This window comes from Orcinus orca, chromosome 12 (genome assembly GCF_937001465.1).
Source record: "Orcinus orca chromosome 12, mOrcOrc1.1, whole genome shotgun sequence".
NCBI lineage: Eukaryota > Metazoa > Chordata > Mammalia > Artiodactyla > Delphinidae > Orcinus > Orcinus orca.
This window is the reverse complement of record NC_064570.1, coordinates 58,293,528-58,311,379: the sequence shown is the minus strand read 5'-3', so window position 1 is coordinate 58,311,379 and position 17,852 is coordinate 58,293,528. Positions and strand designations below refer to the sequence as shown.

The 17,852-nt window shown below is 51.7% G+C and overlaps 1 protein-coding gene and 1 long non-coding RNA gene across 2 annotated transcripts in view; both read left to right on the top strand.

Moving 5' to 3' along the window:
* Positions 1 to 17,852, top strand: part of LOC125960607 (uncharacterized) — a 315,000-nt gene that overhangs the window by 194,869 nt on the left and 102,279 nt on the right. The gene's annotated exons all lie outside the window — the stretch shown is intronic.
* Positions 7,098 to 11,249, top strand: POU3F2 (POU class 3 homeobox 2). The gene has a single exon (XM_004264795.3). It carries the CDS (start codon positions 7,329 to 7,331, stop codon positions 8,643 to 8,645), a length of 1,317 nt encoding a protein of 438 aa, XP_004264843.1. The 5' UTR covers positions 7,098 to 7,328; the 3' UTR covers positions 8,646 to 11,249.

Here is a 17,852-nt window from a genome sequence, read left to right as displayed (position 1 = left end):
CTCTCCTCCGACGGCGCTTCCAGCGCGGAGATGCTGCCATCAGTCCCGGCAAAGAGGGGGGTCTACCCATCGGAATATCTCCTGAGTTTGAGAAGGTTGTGAGATTTTTCCTAGGTAAAATATGGCAGGGAAAGAGGAGAGAGGGAGCGAGGGGGGAAGGGGGGTGAGAGAGAGAGAGAAGAGAAGGGAGAGAGAGAGACTGGTGCATTCCGCCCGCTCCAGTAGTAACCTGCGTGGCTGTTCCCTGCTGGGCTGGATGCCCCCTCCCCTCTTTCGGTGCCTGAATCCTCTGGGCCCCTCTTCGGGAGCCCGCAGTTAGCTCTCCGGGGAAGGGGTGCCAGGCCCCGGGCGGCACTTTTATTTTGGCTAAGAGGAGGGAACGCTGCTCCCAGGCCCGAGGGAGGCGAACTGAGCCCTTCTGTTTGGATTTCCCTTCTCGCTATAGCAACCAGCAGCATCCGGACAAAAATGCGCCCTCCCTGGACAATGGCCCGGCCTCCCGCTTCTCGCCCTCTCCTTCCTCCCCCGGATCGCAGCCAGAACCTGCCTAGGAGCTCAGTGGCTCGGTGGCAGGGAACGCCCCCTCCCAGTCCGCCGCGTTCCCTAGCAGTCCCCCCTGGAGGTCAGGCCGGGGCGCCCGGACGCCGCCGCCCGTTCTCCCCACCCGGGCTCATGCCCCACGCAGGCCCGGGCCGGGAAACGCAGCCTCCCGGCGGAGCACGCGGGCTCCCACCGTGGACTTCTCCGAGGGATTGTGTGGGTGGTTGGCGGGCCCTGAGTAGCACAAACTCCAGCTTTTTTCAGGGTTAAAAAAAAAAAAAAAGGTTAGTATAATGCACGAAGGAGACTACTCCCCCATCCCCTGCACATTCACATAAATATAAGTAAGCCTCCTAAACCACGGTCCGAGGCTTGGTCTCTGACTTTCTTTCACTCTCACAAGGTTCATTACGTTCCCTTCCGCGCCTATTCATTATTCTCTCCCTCTGACCTAGGGCGTTAATATGATCAGGCCTGTGACTGCCGTGTCCTGTTTTCCTATTTTTGCTTTTAATGCTGGGACCCGGCTGCCCTAGATTACCATCGAAACCTCGCAGGAAAGACTTAGACGGGTTAGCTGGTCTCGCTGCGCCAACCTGACTAAGGCTCCCTTTTCCTGGGTCTTCTTCCAGACAGTGCCAGCCTCTACTCTCCCAGGACCCACATTGTGGAAACCTGTCTTTTAAAAAATAGCCCTCTCTAACTTCATTAAGTCCAAAAGTGCCTAGAATGACAGCTCTGAATCTCAGAGACCTAGAAGAAGGTCCCGGCCCACAGCTATTACCGCTGTGGTCAACTGTACACAAGAAAAACTTCGCTCCGTGCACCCGGACACTAGCAAGAGACTATTAAGTGCACTCTTAACACTTTAGCAGGGATTTGCATTCGTGCTCTGTTGAACCAGAATAAGAAAAATGAAGTCCGACCTCAACTAAATGCATCTTTGTTTCCCCCAGTGATGGAAACCCAGCCCTAGACCTTGGACAGAGTACTCGGGAAATACGCCCTCCCCCTCCCAACCCCGTGCCTGTGCGCAAGTGTGTGTGAGTCCTCTTGCCCCTTGCCTTCCGATTCTCAGATTGTCCCAGAGGATAAGAAAGGGAAGGGATGGTGGCAAGAACTTCATCTCGGTACATCTCCAAAAGCTTTAGAGCTGAGGAGGTTTCTGCTGAAATCACTTTTATTTATCAGAGAGTTGTCATTTCCTCCTGGTGGCCATCCACCTGCTTTAGGGCAAGGGATGGGGGTGGGAAACACCTTCGGGCTCCACTGTTAGGAAGTCATTTAACTGACAGTCCTTTGAAAACGAAATTTCCGAAAGGGAACTAGGAGCCACCAATCCCCTCGTGTTCTGTTCCTGATATTTCAACATAAACAAGCTGCATTAACTCCAAATAGAATTTGTCTTGCACACTGATGGAATGTGTCCTTTATGCTTTCTCCCCCGTAAGGCCTCAAATTCACCACTCAGAATTTAGCAGGCTTCCTTTGGTAAATTACCCAAAGTAACCCCTGAAACAGCTAGACTGCCAGGGTAATGTGGTTTTAGAAGTCTTTAAGCCATGCCTGTCTATAAAATATTCACTTGTGGACTACAGAGGGGGTATCATTTTTAATGATGAGATTCAGAACTGGAAGAAAAGGAGAAAGAGGTTAATATCCATGAATTCAAGTAATTTCATTTCAAAACACTGAACTTAGAACATTACATCTCACTGGTTTACACAGTAGTGAAGATAAAATAGAATCATCCGTATGTGAGGCATGGACAAACACGGAGTTGCCAAGAATATGAAGAATGGGAGTTTCAACTTTCAGAAAACTTTTCCTTCTTCAAGACCGTTTATGACATGGAGACAGATGCACATTTAGAAACTTGTAAAATGTATGTATAGATAGTAACATATAAATCTATGTGAGATTTTTTTAATTGAGGAGACATTGTGCTCCTACATAATTAAAGATATTAATTTCTGTCCTTTTTTTAAGGTAAATGTTTACTGCTTCTCTCACGAGAACTGGCACCTTGGAAATGCATTTTCCTCGCTCCTTATAAATGCATCCCCAAGCCTGCAATTCTTCGAGCTTTAAGGAGGTTTTCATTAAAGGAGCTAGCTGCCTCTTTGTGTGGATTGTATAAAGCTGCAGCTCTGAAGTGGGAACCTCAGTTTTGACATTCTGTAGGCCCTTAGCAAAGAAGTTCCATTACGTGCGAAGCTCAAACAGCTTCTGGGGACTAGCAGAAGAGCAGAAAGCACAGGAATGAATGACTGAGACAAGGGAGGAAGAAGAGGAGAGGAAAAGGAAGAGAAAGAGAAGGGATTCACAGAATCCTCCTCCAAGGTGGATACATTAAAAAGGAAGTCCCAGTAGGCAATTCTACCCAAGTTTAAACCAGCTGCCACCTCCTAAGAAAATTTCCTTCGTTTCCTGATTTCTGTTATCATAAAACTACATCAATAAGAAATAAATTAAGATCAAACGAATACCATCTCACCTCTATTTTAATAACTGTGTCCTTTCAGCTCCATGTATGGGAGTGATTATGGTGGTTTTTCTGCCACGTCCTGGTATAGAGAAGCACAATAAATGATATTTTACATACGGTGTGAGTGTTTACCAGATGAACCAAGTTAATAGAGTTCAGGTTACAGTGCATAGGTTGATACCATTACTGTTACTCAGGTGAAGACTTTGGGGGCCTCAGGTCAAGGTGCTGGGCACTACCAAGACCCAGGCCCGGCTCACTCTTTCGAGAGGTGTGACAATGTGGGGATAAATATCGGTCTTTGGGGTTTAGCTCGGATTCGCTGAGTCGTTTCTCTCCAGGCAGTGCAGGAGGGAGTCCGCACCAATTCCTTAGACTCGTCCAGGTCAGGGTACCGACTCAGTAGAGCACTTGCTGGGACATAGGGCAAGGGGATGGGCTGGCGCACTTGCCAGGATCTCCTCTCAGGGCGCCTGGAGCTTGTTCTCGAGGAGGGGGCCCAGGGGACCCCGCAGTCGGCCCCGGAGGCTGCGAGGCCCGCGTGAACCGCCTGCTCAGCCTTTGTCCTAGCCAATGATCTCGGGGAGCTGTACTGGAGTGAGGTAGATATCAAGACACCTTGTCAGTTCAAAGCATTTTTAGGGTTGTTTGAAATCCTCTGCTCGTCAACGCAAGCAGCCTCTGTATTTGAACAGTTGCTTTGAACAGTGAAAGGGAATGAGCTGAATCGAAACCTGGAGGTGTCTCCCCGAGACACCTTCAACATGCTTTTATGAGGGTGGAGAAAGGCAGGCAGACGTGCGGACTCTGCTCCAGCGGGGTCAGCTGCAAAGAAAGGCGCCCACGATGGGGGGAGAAAGGTAAGGGAGGACCGAGAAGCCCCCATCTGGGGCTGAAACCTCAGAGAGCCCAGGTTCTCGGAGCCCCGGGGAGGGGCACCGCCGGAAGGCAGACTGGAAGCCGAGGCTACTCAGGACCCGGCGTTCGCGCCAACCGGGCCTCCGGCGACAGCCGGGGAGGCGGGAGTGGCGCGGGGGGGGGCTGGGTACCCAGAGCTACTGTGAGCGCCCAGCCCAGCCCAGCCGGCCCGGCGATTGGCCCGGCTCCGGGGGTGGGGGTGAGATGCAGAGGCTGAGGCCCAGGAGTAGGGCATTGCTTTGTGTACTCCCCGGGATTTACTGGGTGTATTAATCCGGTAGAACCACCCGGCTTACCCTGTTGGGAACGTTTCGGCTCCGTCGCCTGCCAGCGAAATGAGGCGGGGGTGGGGGTGGAGTGGAGACCCGGGACGTCAGCGTGGCATGGATCTCCGAGCAGTAATCGCCAGTGAAGTCCCATTGCAGACAGGAAGTTGGGATGTACACGTGCAGCCTATTCTTGCTCCCCTACCCAACACCCCAGCGCCCAAAGCCCGAGACTGGGGAAAGGGAGGCAGAAGGAGAGGAGAGAGGGGGACTTTTAAACTGTCTCTGAGTCAGGCCGCCTCGGTTCCCTCGGAGATTGGAAACCTTTTTCTTCCCTCGAGTGTTTCACCCCACCGGCTGCAAAGGGCCTTGTCCCTTGAGAAATGAGAAATCAAATCCAGAGAAAAGCAGACACCTGCCCCGGAAGGGGGAGGGTGGCGAGCTGTTCAGCGCCCGGACGCGGCCCTTCCCGGCGGCTGGATCCTTCCATCTGTGGGAGCTCTGAGTTCTCCCAGCCGGGAGGCGGGGAAGGAGGGCCGCCGGGGGCAGGGGGTGAGAAGAGGCGCGGCGGGCCGGGCGGGACGCGGCTGGCGAGCGGCCTGTGCGCTCCCAAAGCCCCGGGAGAGCCAAGCGCCCAGCGCTGGGGACTCGGAACTGCTGCGGAGGGAGGCGGTCCTGCCCTCCGCCCATCCCCTTCACTCTCAGTCGAAAAGCCGCGGGCGCCAGCCGCCGAGTCTGCGCGCTCCGAGGCTTGGACTTTTTCATTTTTTCGTAGCCCTGCAAAGTTACGGGATTCCTAGCAGCCCCCAGGCGAGCGGCCGGAGTGGCTCCGCGCTTGCGCGGGAACCCAGCGCCACAAGGTGTGTGTCCTCGCCTCGCCGCGCGGGTGCGCGCGTGGGGGGATGCAGGTCCGTTCCGTTGGCCGCCTGTGGGCTCGCCCCTCCCCTAACGATTTCTTTCTCTTCCACACACACGCTCGTAAACAGAGGGCACGTGGAAATTCTCAGCCAAAGCGCCTTGCCCGGGCGGGTGCTCAACGTGGTGATTTATAAACAGCTCAGCCACTCCCCAAAGACCTCCGCTCCTCGTTAGTCATGATGAATTATCTGGCCCGTTCCACTTTGCTGTCTAGATTAAGATGCTCGGAGGCCCCAAACTGCTCCCCTTGAGCGTTGATTTGGCTTCCCTCACAAACTCACGACCACCGGCAGCGCCAGCGCTAGGGCTACAACGCGCGAGGCCGAGGGTGAGAGGTGGGGACGCAACTCACTTTCCCTGTGGTTTTTTGTTTGTTTCCCTTCCCGGCAGCAACTTCTGATTCGTTTTGCAGTATCCGTCCGGTACACTCGGGCCTGCGTGGTGGTTCCGCTGCTCCAGCATGGGTCCGCGCCCGGGTCTCTGCTACCCGGCTAGCAGGCTCCGAAACCCGCGGCAGGCACCTGCTCCCGGCGGCTACGGCACTGACGGCGCGACGCGCTCGCGCTGGGAAGAGCTGGGCAGCCAGGGCAGGGTCCCGCAATCTCGCTCTGGAGTTCACGGCTGAAGGCTAAGCACGGAGCTTCGCCAGTGAGCGCCTGGGAGCTGAGTTAGACCAACCCACCAGCTGGCGTCCGCCGAAGTTTAGGATCAGGAAGTTTCCCCTAGTACTGCCCATTTTTCTTCACACGCTCTTCCTCCCTTTCGAAGCAGCTAACGGAAAAGTTGCATCCAAAAGCTCCAGGAGCACGAGGAAGCGCTCACGCAGTCCCCGCGGTTCCGCTTCCTGGAGCCGCCCTTGGTGCCTCCCCCGCACCCGGAGGCCGAACACCCCCTTGCCAGGCACTCCTGTAGCCTGGCACAGGGCGAAGGTCTACCGGCTCAGGGTCCTAGTTTCCTAAACCAAAAACTGTGCGCGCGCCCCAGTGTTTGAATGTGTCAGAGACTTTCAGAGTTTTGTTTTCAGTCCAGACCGCTGCGCTGTCAGAGCAGGCAACTCCTCTCCTGGACAGGAGTCTCTTACAAGCCGAGGCACGGGCTGAGCCTGCCTCTCGTGGGGTACTCATCCCGAGGGGCTGGAAGACATTTGGGCCTGGAACCTAAAAGGAAGACATCCTACGCTAGCGGCGGGGTGGAGGGGAAGAAGAGGACCTTTATTGGGGCAAAAGTGTCCGCACACCCTGGAGCAAGAAGCTCATGGGCACTGAAATTCTAACTGTGGGGGAAAGGAGACTTCAACAGTGGGTCTAGTCTGACTTCTGGCTCTAGATATGAGACGTTGGCATGTGTGTGTGTGTGTGTGTGTGTGTGTGTGTGTGTGTGTGTGTGTGTCCCAAGGTGAAAAAAAATCGGACTCCCCATGGCTTGTTGGGACTCAGCCTTTCTCTTCCTCCTTCTTCACCCCCCTCTCCCGCCCTATTGGGAGGAGAAGGTGGACAGACACCCCCCTCCCCTTCGCCACCCAAGTCTTGCAAGTGTCTGTGGTCGATAGATGGCTGGGGCGCCCCCCTCCTCCACCGGGACCGCCCGGCGCGTCTGCTTGGGAGACAGATGGGGGGCGGGCCCATCCGAGGGGCGGAGGAGGCCGGGGGTGGGGGAGAAGGGGAGGTGAGAACTCTGAGATTCTGAATTGGGTGGAGAGGGGGGACCAGAGGAGGGCTAAGAGGACTCCGCGCCCGAGGGGGAGGAGGAGGGGACAGCTCTGCGCCAATCAGTGGCGCCGGCCTGGGAGGTTGCTAGCGGTATCCACGTAAATCAAAGGGCGCGGAGCCAATGGGAGGGGGCGGAGGGGGCGGGGCCCAGGCGCGTGCCGCTGCGAGCTGGCGCTGCCAAGAGAGCGGGAGAGAGCTGGAGAGAGCAGGGAGAGGGGGGGAGCGCGGAGCTAGTCAGAGAGTGAGAGAGAGCAAGGAGGGAGAGGAGGAGAAAGAGAGCGAGGGCGGGCGGGAGGCGGCGGCGGCGGCGGCGGCGGCAGCAGTAATAGCAGGAGCAGCAACAGAAGGCGTCGGAGCGGGCGTCGGAGCTGCCCGCTGGGGAGAGAGGAGAGAGACAGAGAGCGAGCGAGGAGAGGAGCCCGAGGCGAAAAAGTAACTGTCAAATGCGCGGCTCCTTTAACCAGAGCGCTCAGTCCGGCTCCGAGAGTCATGGCGACCGCAGCGTCTAACCACTACAGCCTGCTCACCTCCAGCGCCTCCATCGTGCACGCCGAGCCGCCGGGCGGCATGCAGCAGGGCGCGGGGGGCTACCGCGAGGCGCAGAGCCTGGTGCAGGGCGACTACGGCGCGCTGCAGAGCAACGGGCACCCGCTCAGCCACGCTCACCAGTGGATCACCGCGCTGTCCCACGGCGGCGGCGGCGGGGGCGGTGGCGGCGGCGGCGGGGGCGGGGGTGGCGGCGGGGGCGGCGGCGACGGCTCCCCGTGGTCCACCAGCCCCTTGGGCCAGCCGGACATCAAGCCCTCGGTGGTGGTACAGCAGGGCGGCCGCGGCGACGAGCTGCACGGGCCGGGCGCCCTGCAGCAGCAGCAACAACAGCAGCAGCAGCAGCAGCAGCAGCAACAGCAGCAGCAGCAGCAGCGGCCGCCGCATCTGGTGCACCACGCTGCCAACCACCACCCGGGGCCCGGGGCATGGCGGAGCGCGGCGGCTGCGGCGCACCTCCCGCCCTCCATGGGAGCGTCCAACGGCGGCTTGCTCTACTCGCAGCCCAGCTTCACGGTGAACGGTATGCTGGGCGCCGGCGGGCAGCCGGCCGGGCTGCACCACCACGGCCTGCGGGACGCGCACGACGAGCCGCACCACGCTGATCACCACCCGCACCCGCACTCGCACCCGCACCAGCAGCCGCCGCCCCCGCCGCCCCCGCAGGGCCCTCCGGGCCACCCCGGCGCGCACCATGACCCGCACTCGGATGAGGACACGCCGACCTCGGACGACCTGGAGCAGTTCGCCAAGCAGTTCAAGCAGCGGCGGATCAAACTGGGATTTACCCAAGCGGACGTGGGGCTGGCGCTGGGCACCCTGTACGGCAACGTGTTCTCGCAGACCACCATCTGCAGGTTTGAGGCCCTGCAGCTGAGCTTCAAGAACATGTGCAAGCTGAAGCCTTTGTTGAACAAGTGGTTGGAGGAGGCGGACTCGTCCTCGGGCAGCCCCACGAGCATAGACAAGATCGCAGCGCAGGGGCGCAAGAGGAAAAAGCGGACCTCCATCGAGGTGAGCGTCAAGGGGGCTCTGGAGAGCCATTTCCTCAAATGCCCCAAGCCCTCGGCCCAGGAGATCACCTCCCTCGCGGACAGCTTACAGCTGGAGAAGGAGGTGGTGAGAGTTTGGTTTTGTAACAGGAGACAGAAAGAGAAAAGGATGACCCCTCCCGGAGGGACTCTGCCGGGCGCCGAGGATGTGTACGGGGGGAGTAGGGACACGCCACCACACCACGGGGTACAAACACCCGTCCAGTGAACTCGAGCGGGGGGGAGGGGCAGAGCGCGGGGCTCCCCTCCCCTTCGGTCCGCGACCCTTTCCCGGCCCCCTTGTTCCCTCTCTAACTTCTGATTGTTCTTTTCTTTTTAATTATTATTTCCCCGTACCTTAAAAAAAAAAATAAGGAAAACAACTAAGGCACTGGACTATCCTTTAAACGGTAGCAGGTGTAATGATATGTTTTGACCTTTACAGGCTAGTACCCAGTCAATGGAGTGGAGTGTCTCATAGAGAGTGAGAAGAGAATGTGTGTGTGTGTGTGTGTGTGTGTGTGTGTGTGTGAGAGAGAGAGAGAGAGAGAGAGAGAGAGAGAGAGAGAGAGAGAGAGATGGCTAGCACTGAGTTAAATACCTGGCAAAACTAAATAAATTACCAAAAAGACAAAAAAATCTACCAAACCGTGATAAACACAAAACACAGCTCCTGACGCTTGGAGTTGGCACATGCTGCAGTGTTTATTTAATGTGGATCCCCATCAGGAAAGAGGGAAAAATACACACGTCCTTTGATGTAGGCAAAACTTAACCACATAAATTTGCACTGCAAGAAAATTGAAGTTTACATGAACAAATTCACAAACATGTTTTTCTTTCTCCCAGCGTTAATTTTGAAGTTGCCGGGTTTGGTTTGGTTGTTTGGTTTGGTTTGGTTTGGTTTGGTTTTTATTCCTCGGAGAGAGTTGAAGCCAGCTTTTGGCCACTCTCCATCTCTAATGTTCTTGTGTTGCCCCTCTCGTTATTCTTACTGTTTGTGAACTTTGATTACCTTCAGATTCCCCCCTCCTTACATTGGTATAACGTTTATTTGCTCCTTTTACCAAAGCAAACCGATTGACTTCATACAAAATAAATAATTCTCTGCTTTCAGGAAATGTGCATGGTCTACCCGCTTTATCCAAGGCAAGAATTCTGTTTGGAATACAAAAATGAAAGTGAAGCATTGGTTTTTTTTTTACCAGCCACAAAGTAAACTTCATTTTCAGGCAGTGTTTCTGGGGCAGGTTGAGGAGGGAAGAAAAAGAAAAATCGATAGTGAGTGACTGATTGCTTCATTTTATCAGGCGGGCCCATTGTGAAAGAGCTCAGAGGAGATGTGGAGGTTAAATATATTTCCAGAGTTGTCCAACAGAAGGACAGTGGCACTTCGAAGAGAACTAGGGAAATATATATCGTCAGACACCCCTGTACAGTTCTCTGCCTTCGGTTTTAATAACTTAATTATGAGGAATTATTTGTGCTGACAGCAGCAGTTAAACTTTGTTCCTCTAATAGCTTTTGTTTTTTAACATAAAGAAAATAATCTGGGAACTTAATGGTGTATGCATAGACTGTGATTCTTAGCACACAGATACCCATATGCATACAGAGAATATCTCCACTCTAGGCTGACTTTGTCTTCACTAGCTCATTTGTTTATCAAATCATATATAAGGTCCCACACCCTCTTCTTCTGTAATTTATGACAGAAAAATACCAGTTTGACTTGGAGAGTTTTCCCACCTCTTTTACTAAAGCCAAATGAAGTAGAAAAAAATGTTATTTTCAATCCTTCCTTTTCTCCCTTTGTTAACAGTTTTAAGTGCGTTTTTTGACCTTATCTTGATGGAAAACGATTAACTCTCATAACAAAAGACTCTACCGGGAAGTGAAGGTGGGAAAAAAAAACTTGTAACTTTATTGAAAATAAATACCATTAAACTGTGATCAGTTAAAATATTAAATAATAATCAGCACAAAAGGGCGCTAAAAGGGAAAACACTTTTTATTCATCTTAAAAGTTTGGGGCTTTTTTTTTCTGGTTAGTTATTAGACACATTTTTATTTTAAGAAATTAAATTCTCACTACCAGAAAATTATTGTTCGGCATCAGATTAGCATTGCAATCAGTAGTTAATGTTTTAGGAACTATGCTTTATATTGTCTTTTCAAACACCTGTGATTGTTTCATTTTCAATGTTTTTGCAAGATAAATGATGGCTTATAATGGGCATATTTATTTGCCTGTATTTCATTTCCCCCAATGACTGTCACAAGGAGATGGGCATGGAGCTGCTTCGGGGAGTGCATCCTGCCGCCTGTTCCTAAGGTGTGGGAACTGGCCTTTAGTGAAGCAATCCAGAGCAGGGCATAGAGCCAATGGTAAAGCGAGGAAATGAATTTTCACATTCTTATTACCAAGTGGATAAGGTCAGAAGCTGGAGTTCAGGGGACGTGTCTATAGCTCCTCTAACTCTCATAGGTTTACTAAGATGAAAGTTACCACTGAACCTTACCACTATGTATATATGTTTAATATCTGTCTTTTGAAATGCAGAAATAGTTTAAACGTTTCTTTGTCTATTTTCTTTTTTTTTAATGCTACCCAGGGAAATATTTTCATATCATTTTTAAGTGGCCTGCCTCAATGTATATTTATTTCTTTTAAAGCAAAAAGGTTCTGGAAACTGTTTTTCTGTAGCTTTAAATGAGTAGGTGAGCAAAATCTATATGGGATGTAATTTTTTTTGTTCAGTCTCTTTAAAAATACTTTGTTTTGGTACATTTGGTTGTGCTTGTGGGGAAAATAAAAACGCAGAGATCCTTATATATTTATGTTAAAGTAATATTTTATTATCTACATAAAACAGAAATGCACAATACCTTCATAGTTTGTTCTAATTATTGAAATATCTTTATTTTATTTTAAAAATAGTGCCAAGTTTTAAGGGGGGAAAACCCTAGACCTTATACTGACTGAGTTGAGTTGTGTGTAAAACACTTCCCTTCCTTTATACTTCGTAAAGTTTTGGAATAAATTTTTTACATATACTGCCAGGTTTCATGTTTATAACTTTCAGGAACTTTTTTTTTTTTTTAAGAGAGAATACTCTTCTGATTCACTTTTCTTTGCAAAAACTATCAGTCCCAAACCTTGCAGTCACTAAGCCTGTAGTATTCCATTGAAATGGTCATTGGGTTTGAACTTCAGTTTGTTTGCCATTTCATGGTCTGACAAAGAGGTGTTTGTCCCCTGAAATATCTGCAGTGCCCCTGCATCATCTTTCCAGGTTAGCTTTACCTTATCTGATTGTGCTTTTTTGGAGAGCATCCCTGGAACTAGGTGGACTTTGATCTTCACCCACATGTCCTCACATAATTTGGGACCTACAGAAGAGCAAGGCTCAGTAAAGAGGATTATTCCTTTTCATAATTAACAAATATCTTTCAACAAAGAATGATTCTGACAATACGCACTATGTGTGTTTACAAAGTGATTAGAGGTAGGTCCTCTATATTGTTCCTGTTAGGCTTACAGAAGAAGATGGAATTTGCAATGGTTTATACCAGAGTGTCTATTTCTCATCAGGCAAGCAAACAGGATCTGAAACAAGAAGTGAAAAAAAGAAAATAACATAGGGGAAAGACTCAAGACCGGGATGCTAATAACAAATTGTTTCAGATAGTCTTAGGTGGAACATCACAAGGTTCAAGGTTAGTGAGACATCCAAGCAGTGTTGCATTAGTTTACAAGTTTGCTGATCTATTTAAAGTCCTGCCTGGAACAGTGGTTTAAGTATATATATGCCCATTCTGAAAGGTAGTTTCTGGGCTTATTACATCTGATCATCTTTTCTAACTCCTAGTCAATATTACACAGGTCCCAAACAGATTCAGCCAAATGATCTTATCAATAGTCTGAACAAGAAGTGACAGAAAGAAGAAGTGTTTTGTGACTGCAGTCATGCTGATGGGTAAAATGTTTAAGCTGGCTATAGATTTGAGTTCTGCGTCAATATCCCCCTCCGTTGTAAGCAGAAAACAAGCAGCATATGCCCTCTGCAGGGCATTTGAGTGGACCTTGAGAAGGCTTTTTTTGTTCTTAGCCACAGGGGCTACTGACTGGAAACCATCACGTGTTAAACGGACACGCCACGGTTTTGACCCATGCTTGCCGTTCAGACTCCAGAGCTACTTGGGCAGTTTTGATGCCCGTTTGGGGAGTGTATGGCATGCCAAGGTGAAAAACTCCATGGCTGCCAGTGGGAGAAATTTGTGGGGCAGTCATCCCTAAAATGTTGACTAGCCACAACGACAAACCCTTTCGTTTCCCTAAAGACAATAATGCAGAACACGGCCATCCTGAAAGAGCTCCTGTGTTTCCTCAAGATAGGTCACTTTTAAATTTTATGGGGTAAGATGGGGAAGAAATGATCGTGTGGGAGAGTTATGCGAAGGTCAGATGGAGGGAGTGACCATAAATAATATTACGCTTGGCACTTCTAAACATTCTCAGTTCCCATGAAGTTACCTCCCTTATATTTCAGATTCAACAACAAAAGCACTCTTCTCCTTCCCCTCCCGCTTCTGCCAGTGGGAACCACACACTGGTGGGCAAAATTTTCTGGTGAAATAAAGGCATTAATCTTTCTATCTTCTTATGTCTTCAAAAGCAACTAATAAAGAGATGCAACAGCAACAATGGGGAAAAAATGTCATGTGAGCACATTGGTACCTGCCCTTGTGTGTCTATATGCTGCATTCATTTGCCTTTCATTTGCCTTACTGTGGAAGCAGCTTGCATAGTGCTGGGTTGCAGGGTGAGAGAAATGATCTTTTTATCACTGGTCTCTGTGATTTGTCTTTGTTGATTTTTCAATCAGTTTATAGAACTCTGTTCTAGATTCTATTGAATTCCTAGACAAGTTAAAGAATGAGGTAAAGAACGGAGCTTGTACAGAAAAAGGAAGAAGGATGGTGAAGTGAGGGTCAAAGGTAAAAGTGTTTCTTCGGGTCTGTTTGTGTATTTCAGTGAGGCAAAAGGGACAGTGTTTATTTAAAATGAAAGAAAAAGATGCATCTTTGAAGTTACTATGAATGAATCTTGACAATATGACTAAATGGGATGTACAGCTAAATTTATACGAACATTTTCCCTGTTCAGGAAAGTTTACTTTTTCAGTGGTGCATAGTCTCTTAACAGGGGGCAGATGGTGTTAGGAGAGAACCAGGGCTCCTGGTACATATTGCCCCTACTTGATTCAGGATGGGAAATAATGCAAAAGTGGCAGGGGCTTGCCACTCAGCTAGCAAAATCATGGAATAAACTTGCTCACCTTTGTAGAACTTGGGCCAGAGTTATTTCAATGACCCTTATGTAGATGTGGGTACAGAAGGGCCAGAAAATGGCTTTTTAGTTTTCTTAAAGGCTTTGCTTGGTTGTGGAGATAAAGAAAAATCAGAATATTTTCACATTGTTCTTGTGTTTGGTGGGAAGCTAGGAAATTTGTTTCCTCCTTTTTTTCTTAAGAAAAAAAGTTAATTAACTTTATCATGTAGTACTTTCCCTTTACCATACCAACAACTCTGCTTGGCCTAGCTACTAGAGGTTTTAGACACAATATCATATCCCATCAAAACAACCCTGGCCTCTCTTATTGTTCCTAGAATTCTGGTTGTTGATAACATTAAGATGTATTTCTTTTTTTTTAATGTCTGAAATGTTATTTAATACACCAGTAAAAGTGCATCTATATCTTAAAGTTCATTTCTTCCACGTCTTTCTGAGTTTTTATAGCTCTTTGTCTGGGATTTGGAGGCGGGGGGTCGGGGGGACTTCCTTACGCGGATCGCAGATGAAGAGCCTGGGCTCTGGAGTGGCCTGTGGCTGGCGGCAAACAGCTCTCTGCTCTCAGAATGGGGAGCTGTCATCTAGAAAAAAGAAGAAAATAAATGCCCCACAAAGACTCACTTGTCACTGATTTTAGAAAGACAGGGGAGCACTTGGACCCCATCTGAGCAATATGGAGGGGATTTTGATTGTTATAAATTGTATACGATTAACTCTCGGTGTGCAGAACGACGGCGATAGGAAACCTCGCTGTGGAGTAAATTTGAATCTGCGTCCATTTTGATTTGGAGCATATATTTTTCCTCCCACCAGTGTTTCCTCTGGGTTTGTTGTTTAAAAAGAAGGAAAGAAGAAAGCCACACACAACTAAATATGGCCAAAGTTTGGCAGCAGAGTGGGAAAAAGAAAAAGTTTCTTGCGGGTTTGTAACACAAATTAGCCATTGTAAATCACTGGGCTTTACGGTTCCGGCAAAAAATCCTTGTGGAAAGTGTTGGGAGTTCTTTCCCTCCTCCTATTAAGAAATCTCATCCCGTCCGAGGATTTTTATGTTCCACAGCACAGGATTCTGAAGAGAATGATTTGACATTAACAACTTTGGGTCGTTTGTTTGCTACCCTAACAATATTCCTTCCAAGTTGTGACAGCGCCTGAGCCAGGCAGGCTAGTGTGCTGCGCGCGGGCGTCGGCCCGGCACACGGCGCACGGGAGACGCCCCAGCCCCGCTGCGCGCCCCCCACCTCGGGGGGCCCGGCCGCCGAGAGAAAGGCCCAGGCACCTCGGCCGGCCGGCACGGGGCGGGGGGCACCGAAGGAAGATGAGCCCGGCTCTTCCCTGACTCCAGCCCCGGCCCTCGCTCCGGGACGCTGAACTGCCCCTGAGTGTGGGCCAGAGATGGAGATTCTCTGCGGCTCCCGCTGCTCGGGCGCCCCGACCCCTAGGGGGAGGGTGGACAGCCCGGACCTCCTGGGCTGTTCCAGAACTCTCCCTTTCCAGGCAGACCCTGGGAGGCGGAGGGGGGTCGGCGATTGGTGGGTTCGCCCACCCCAGGCTGAGGGTAGAGCTGGTGGTCAGAAGAAGGAGGGCAGATGCCCTGGGTGCGGCCACCGCCCCCGGGGAAGTTGTTCCTAGTCGCGGTGAGTTGGCGGTGCCTCTCTGGGGGCGCGCGTGGCCGGGGCAGAGATGCAATGGGGCACAGAGGCAACTAAGTGTCGAGGGTCCAGGGGCGAGTGACTCTCCTAGCTTTCTGCCTGCGCGGCTTTTCCGCTTGACTCTGCAAAGTTGGGCCCAGGACATGGCTTTGTGCTTGAGAGAGGCAATTGTGGGAGAAGGAGCCACAAGAGAAGAGGGCAGAGGAGGCGACTGCAGGAAAACTGGGGAGGAAAAACGCTGCCTGCGAAGTAGATAATTTGGCCTTGTCCCGTTTGTCTATTTTGGGGGGAGAGGGGGTGGGGAGATGGGGAGGGTCAAGGAATGGAGCAAGGGAGCCGAGAGCTGGTGAGCGAAGTTCTGAGCGTGTTCGCTTCAGCCCACACCCATCAGACTTGTGGCTGCCCCCGACCTCAGCTGCCTGCCTCCAGTGGAGCGGAACCGAGTCTCCCAGCGCTGAAACTGGGAGGAAAACGAACCTCCAAACCCTCGGACACCGATCTCTCCCTGCTGTGCCTAAAGTCGCTCTTACGTCTACACAGGAGGAAAGTCAGTTCCCCAGCGAAGGGAACCTGGGAGCCCCTCTGGGCACCCCATCGTCCCAAGTCAGAGCTGAGGACAGCGAGCAGGGAGGGGCCGCGCCGCACCACGCGAGGCCTGGGGTTCTCCTCTGGGGTCTGGGTACCCGAAGCCCAGGCGGATGCCCGCCTTGGTCCCCCCAAGGCCCCTGGGAAGGGTCGCTTGGTGGGAGGAAATCACTCAATTCTTAAAACCCTTGTCGACGGGCGCTGGGAGTTCTAGCAAGGCCTTCCGCCTCCGGAGGAGGGCAGGCCCAGCGGGGCACTGGGGCTCTTACGGCCTGGGGTGCGCGGCGGGGCCACTGAGGTGGGAAGCTGGCCGAGGAGGGGTGGGAAGGCGGCCAGGGCAGAAGCAGGGATTCCGGCGCGGCGCAGGTCTGGGCTGGCGCCCGGCCCGGCCTCCGCCCCGCGCGCCGGGCCTCCTGCTCTCTCCCGCCGCGCCCGCCCGCGGCCACTCACCGGGCCCCGGAGCCAGCCCGGGCGGGGACGCACGCAAACAAGGATGCTTCTATTTACTTGCCTCTGCCTGTGGATTTCTAAGACATTCAGCAGGCACAATCATTAAACTAATTTGTATTTGATTGTTTGGGCGGACGGAGGGTAGTTTTATTGCGCTGAGCATTCAAGCAGGCACGCATCGCTGATTACCAGTATACATTAAATAAAGTTGTTTGTACACATTGTCTTACCACATATAGGCAGAGGCTTATTATTCTAATTACTCTAATTAGTGCATTGAAATGTTTTCTACTTGATTTGAGGAGACAGTGATTAGTTCTATTACTTCTTTTAACTCGTATTTTATGGAAAACTGTTGGTGCATGTTCAAATTACTTTATTTGCCCCTGGAATATAACGCTGACCCAAACGCAGTGAACTGCACGGCCCTTGCGGGGCCCCAACTTTGATGTGGGCCTCGGCTTGGAAGAGGCGTCTGTTATTTATTATTTCCCTCCCACCCGCGCGGCCGCGTCTCCCAGAGCTGGGCCCGCCGCCCCCGCCCCATCCTGCGTCCCAGATGCGCGCCCCGCACTGGCCGACGGACCCGCGTCCCTGGCCCGCTGCCCCGCTAGTTCCCCGGCTGCGATTACTTTTAAGAGACGCCCTTAAGCATATTTCCCGTGAATCTGTTTCTTGAGCTTTAATGTTACTATTAATTGATAAGATCAGCTCATCAAACATACTATTTCGGTAGGGAATTGTAATTAAAACCTTAATCCTGTTTGAGACTTTTTTTCCTTTAAATTCCTTTTTTCTTATGGAAGGGGTGCAAAGTTCACTATAAAAAGTATTATAACAGGGAGATTAATTCGTTATCTAAATAACAATCTTTGCTATTGATCCAACGTACTTTCGCCACCTTTTGTTGGTCGGGGAGGCCCTTAGAAAGGAGAATATGACAAAGCAGAAGATTTGGAGCGAGCCCCACACACTGCGATCCACTTGGCAAAGCCAGGGGGTCTGCGGCCCTCCCCGCTTAACCACAATCCGAGGAAGCTCCCGAGGTGGGTCTTGGGCGGCTTCGGCGAAGCCACGGGGAAGCGCCGGGTCAGAGCCGCAGGCCTGGGAGCGGGGCCTCCTCGGTGATCCTCTCCCCTGGCAGAAGGAGATGTGCTCAGTTTCTAGGTAAATATTCCACCGGTTCTGCTTTTACTGTTAATATTTAAACTCGGATTATCCCATCTCTAAATGCGCGTTCCTAACCTTTGCCGGTGGCGGGGATGTAATAAACCCTGGCGGGGCCGGGGCGTTCAGTCTAGCCCGGTCTCTGCCGCCGCCTCCCGCCTCCCGCCCCCACCCCCGCCCCGTCGGCCCCCCCCCGCCCCCCCGGCCCCCGCCCTCCGCCCCCCGC

Coding starts and splice junctions, on each gene's coding strand:
- POU3F2 (XM_004264795.3), top strand. CDS start 7,329: ATGGCGACCGCAGCGTCTAACCACTACAGCCTGCTCACCTCCAGCGCC.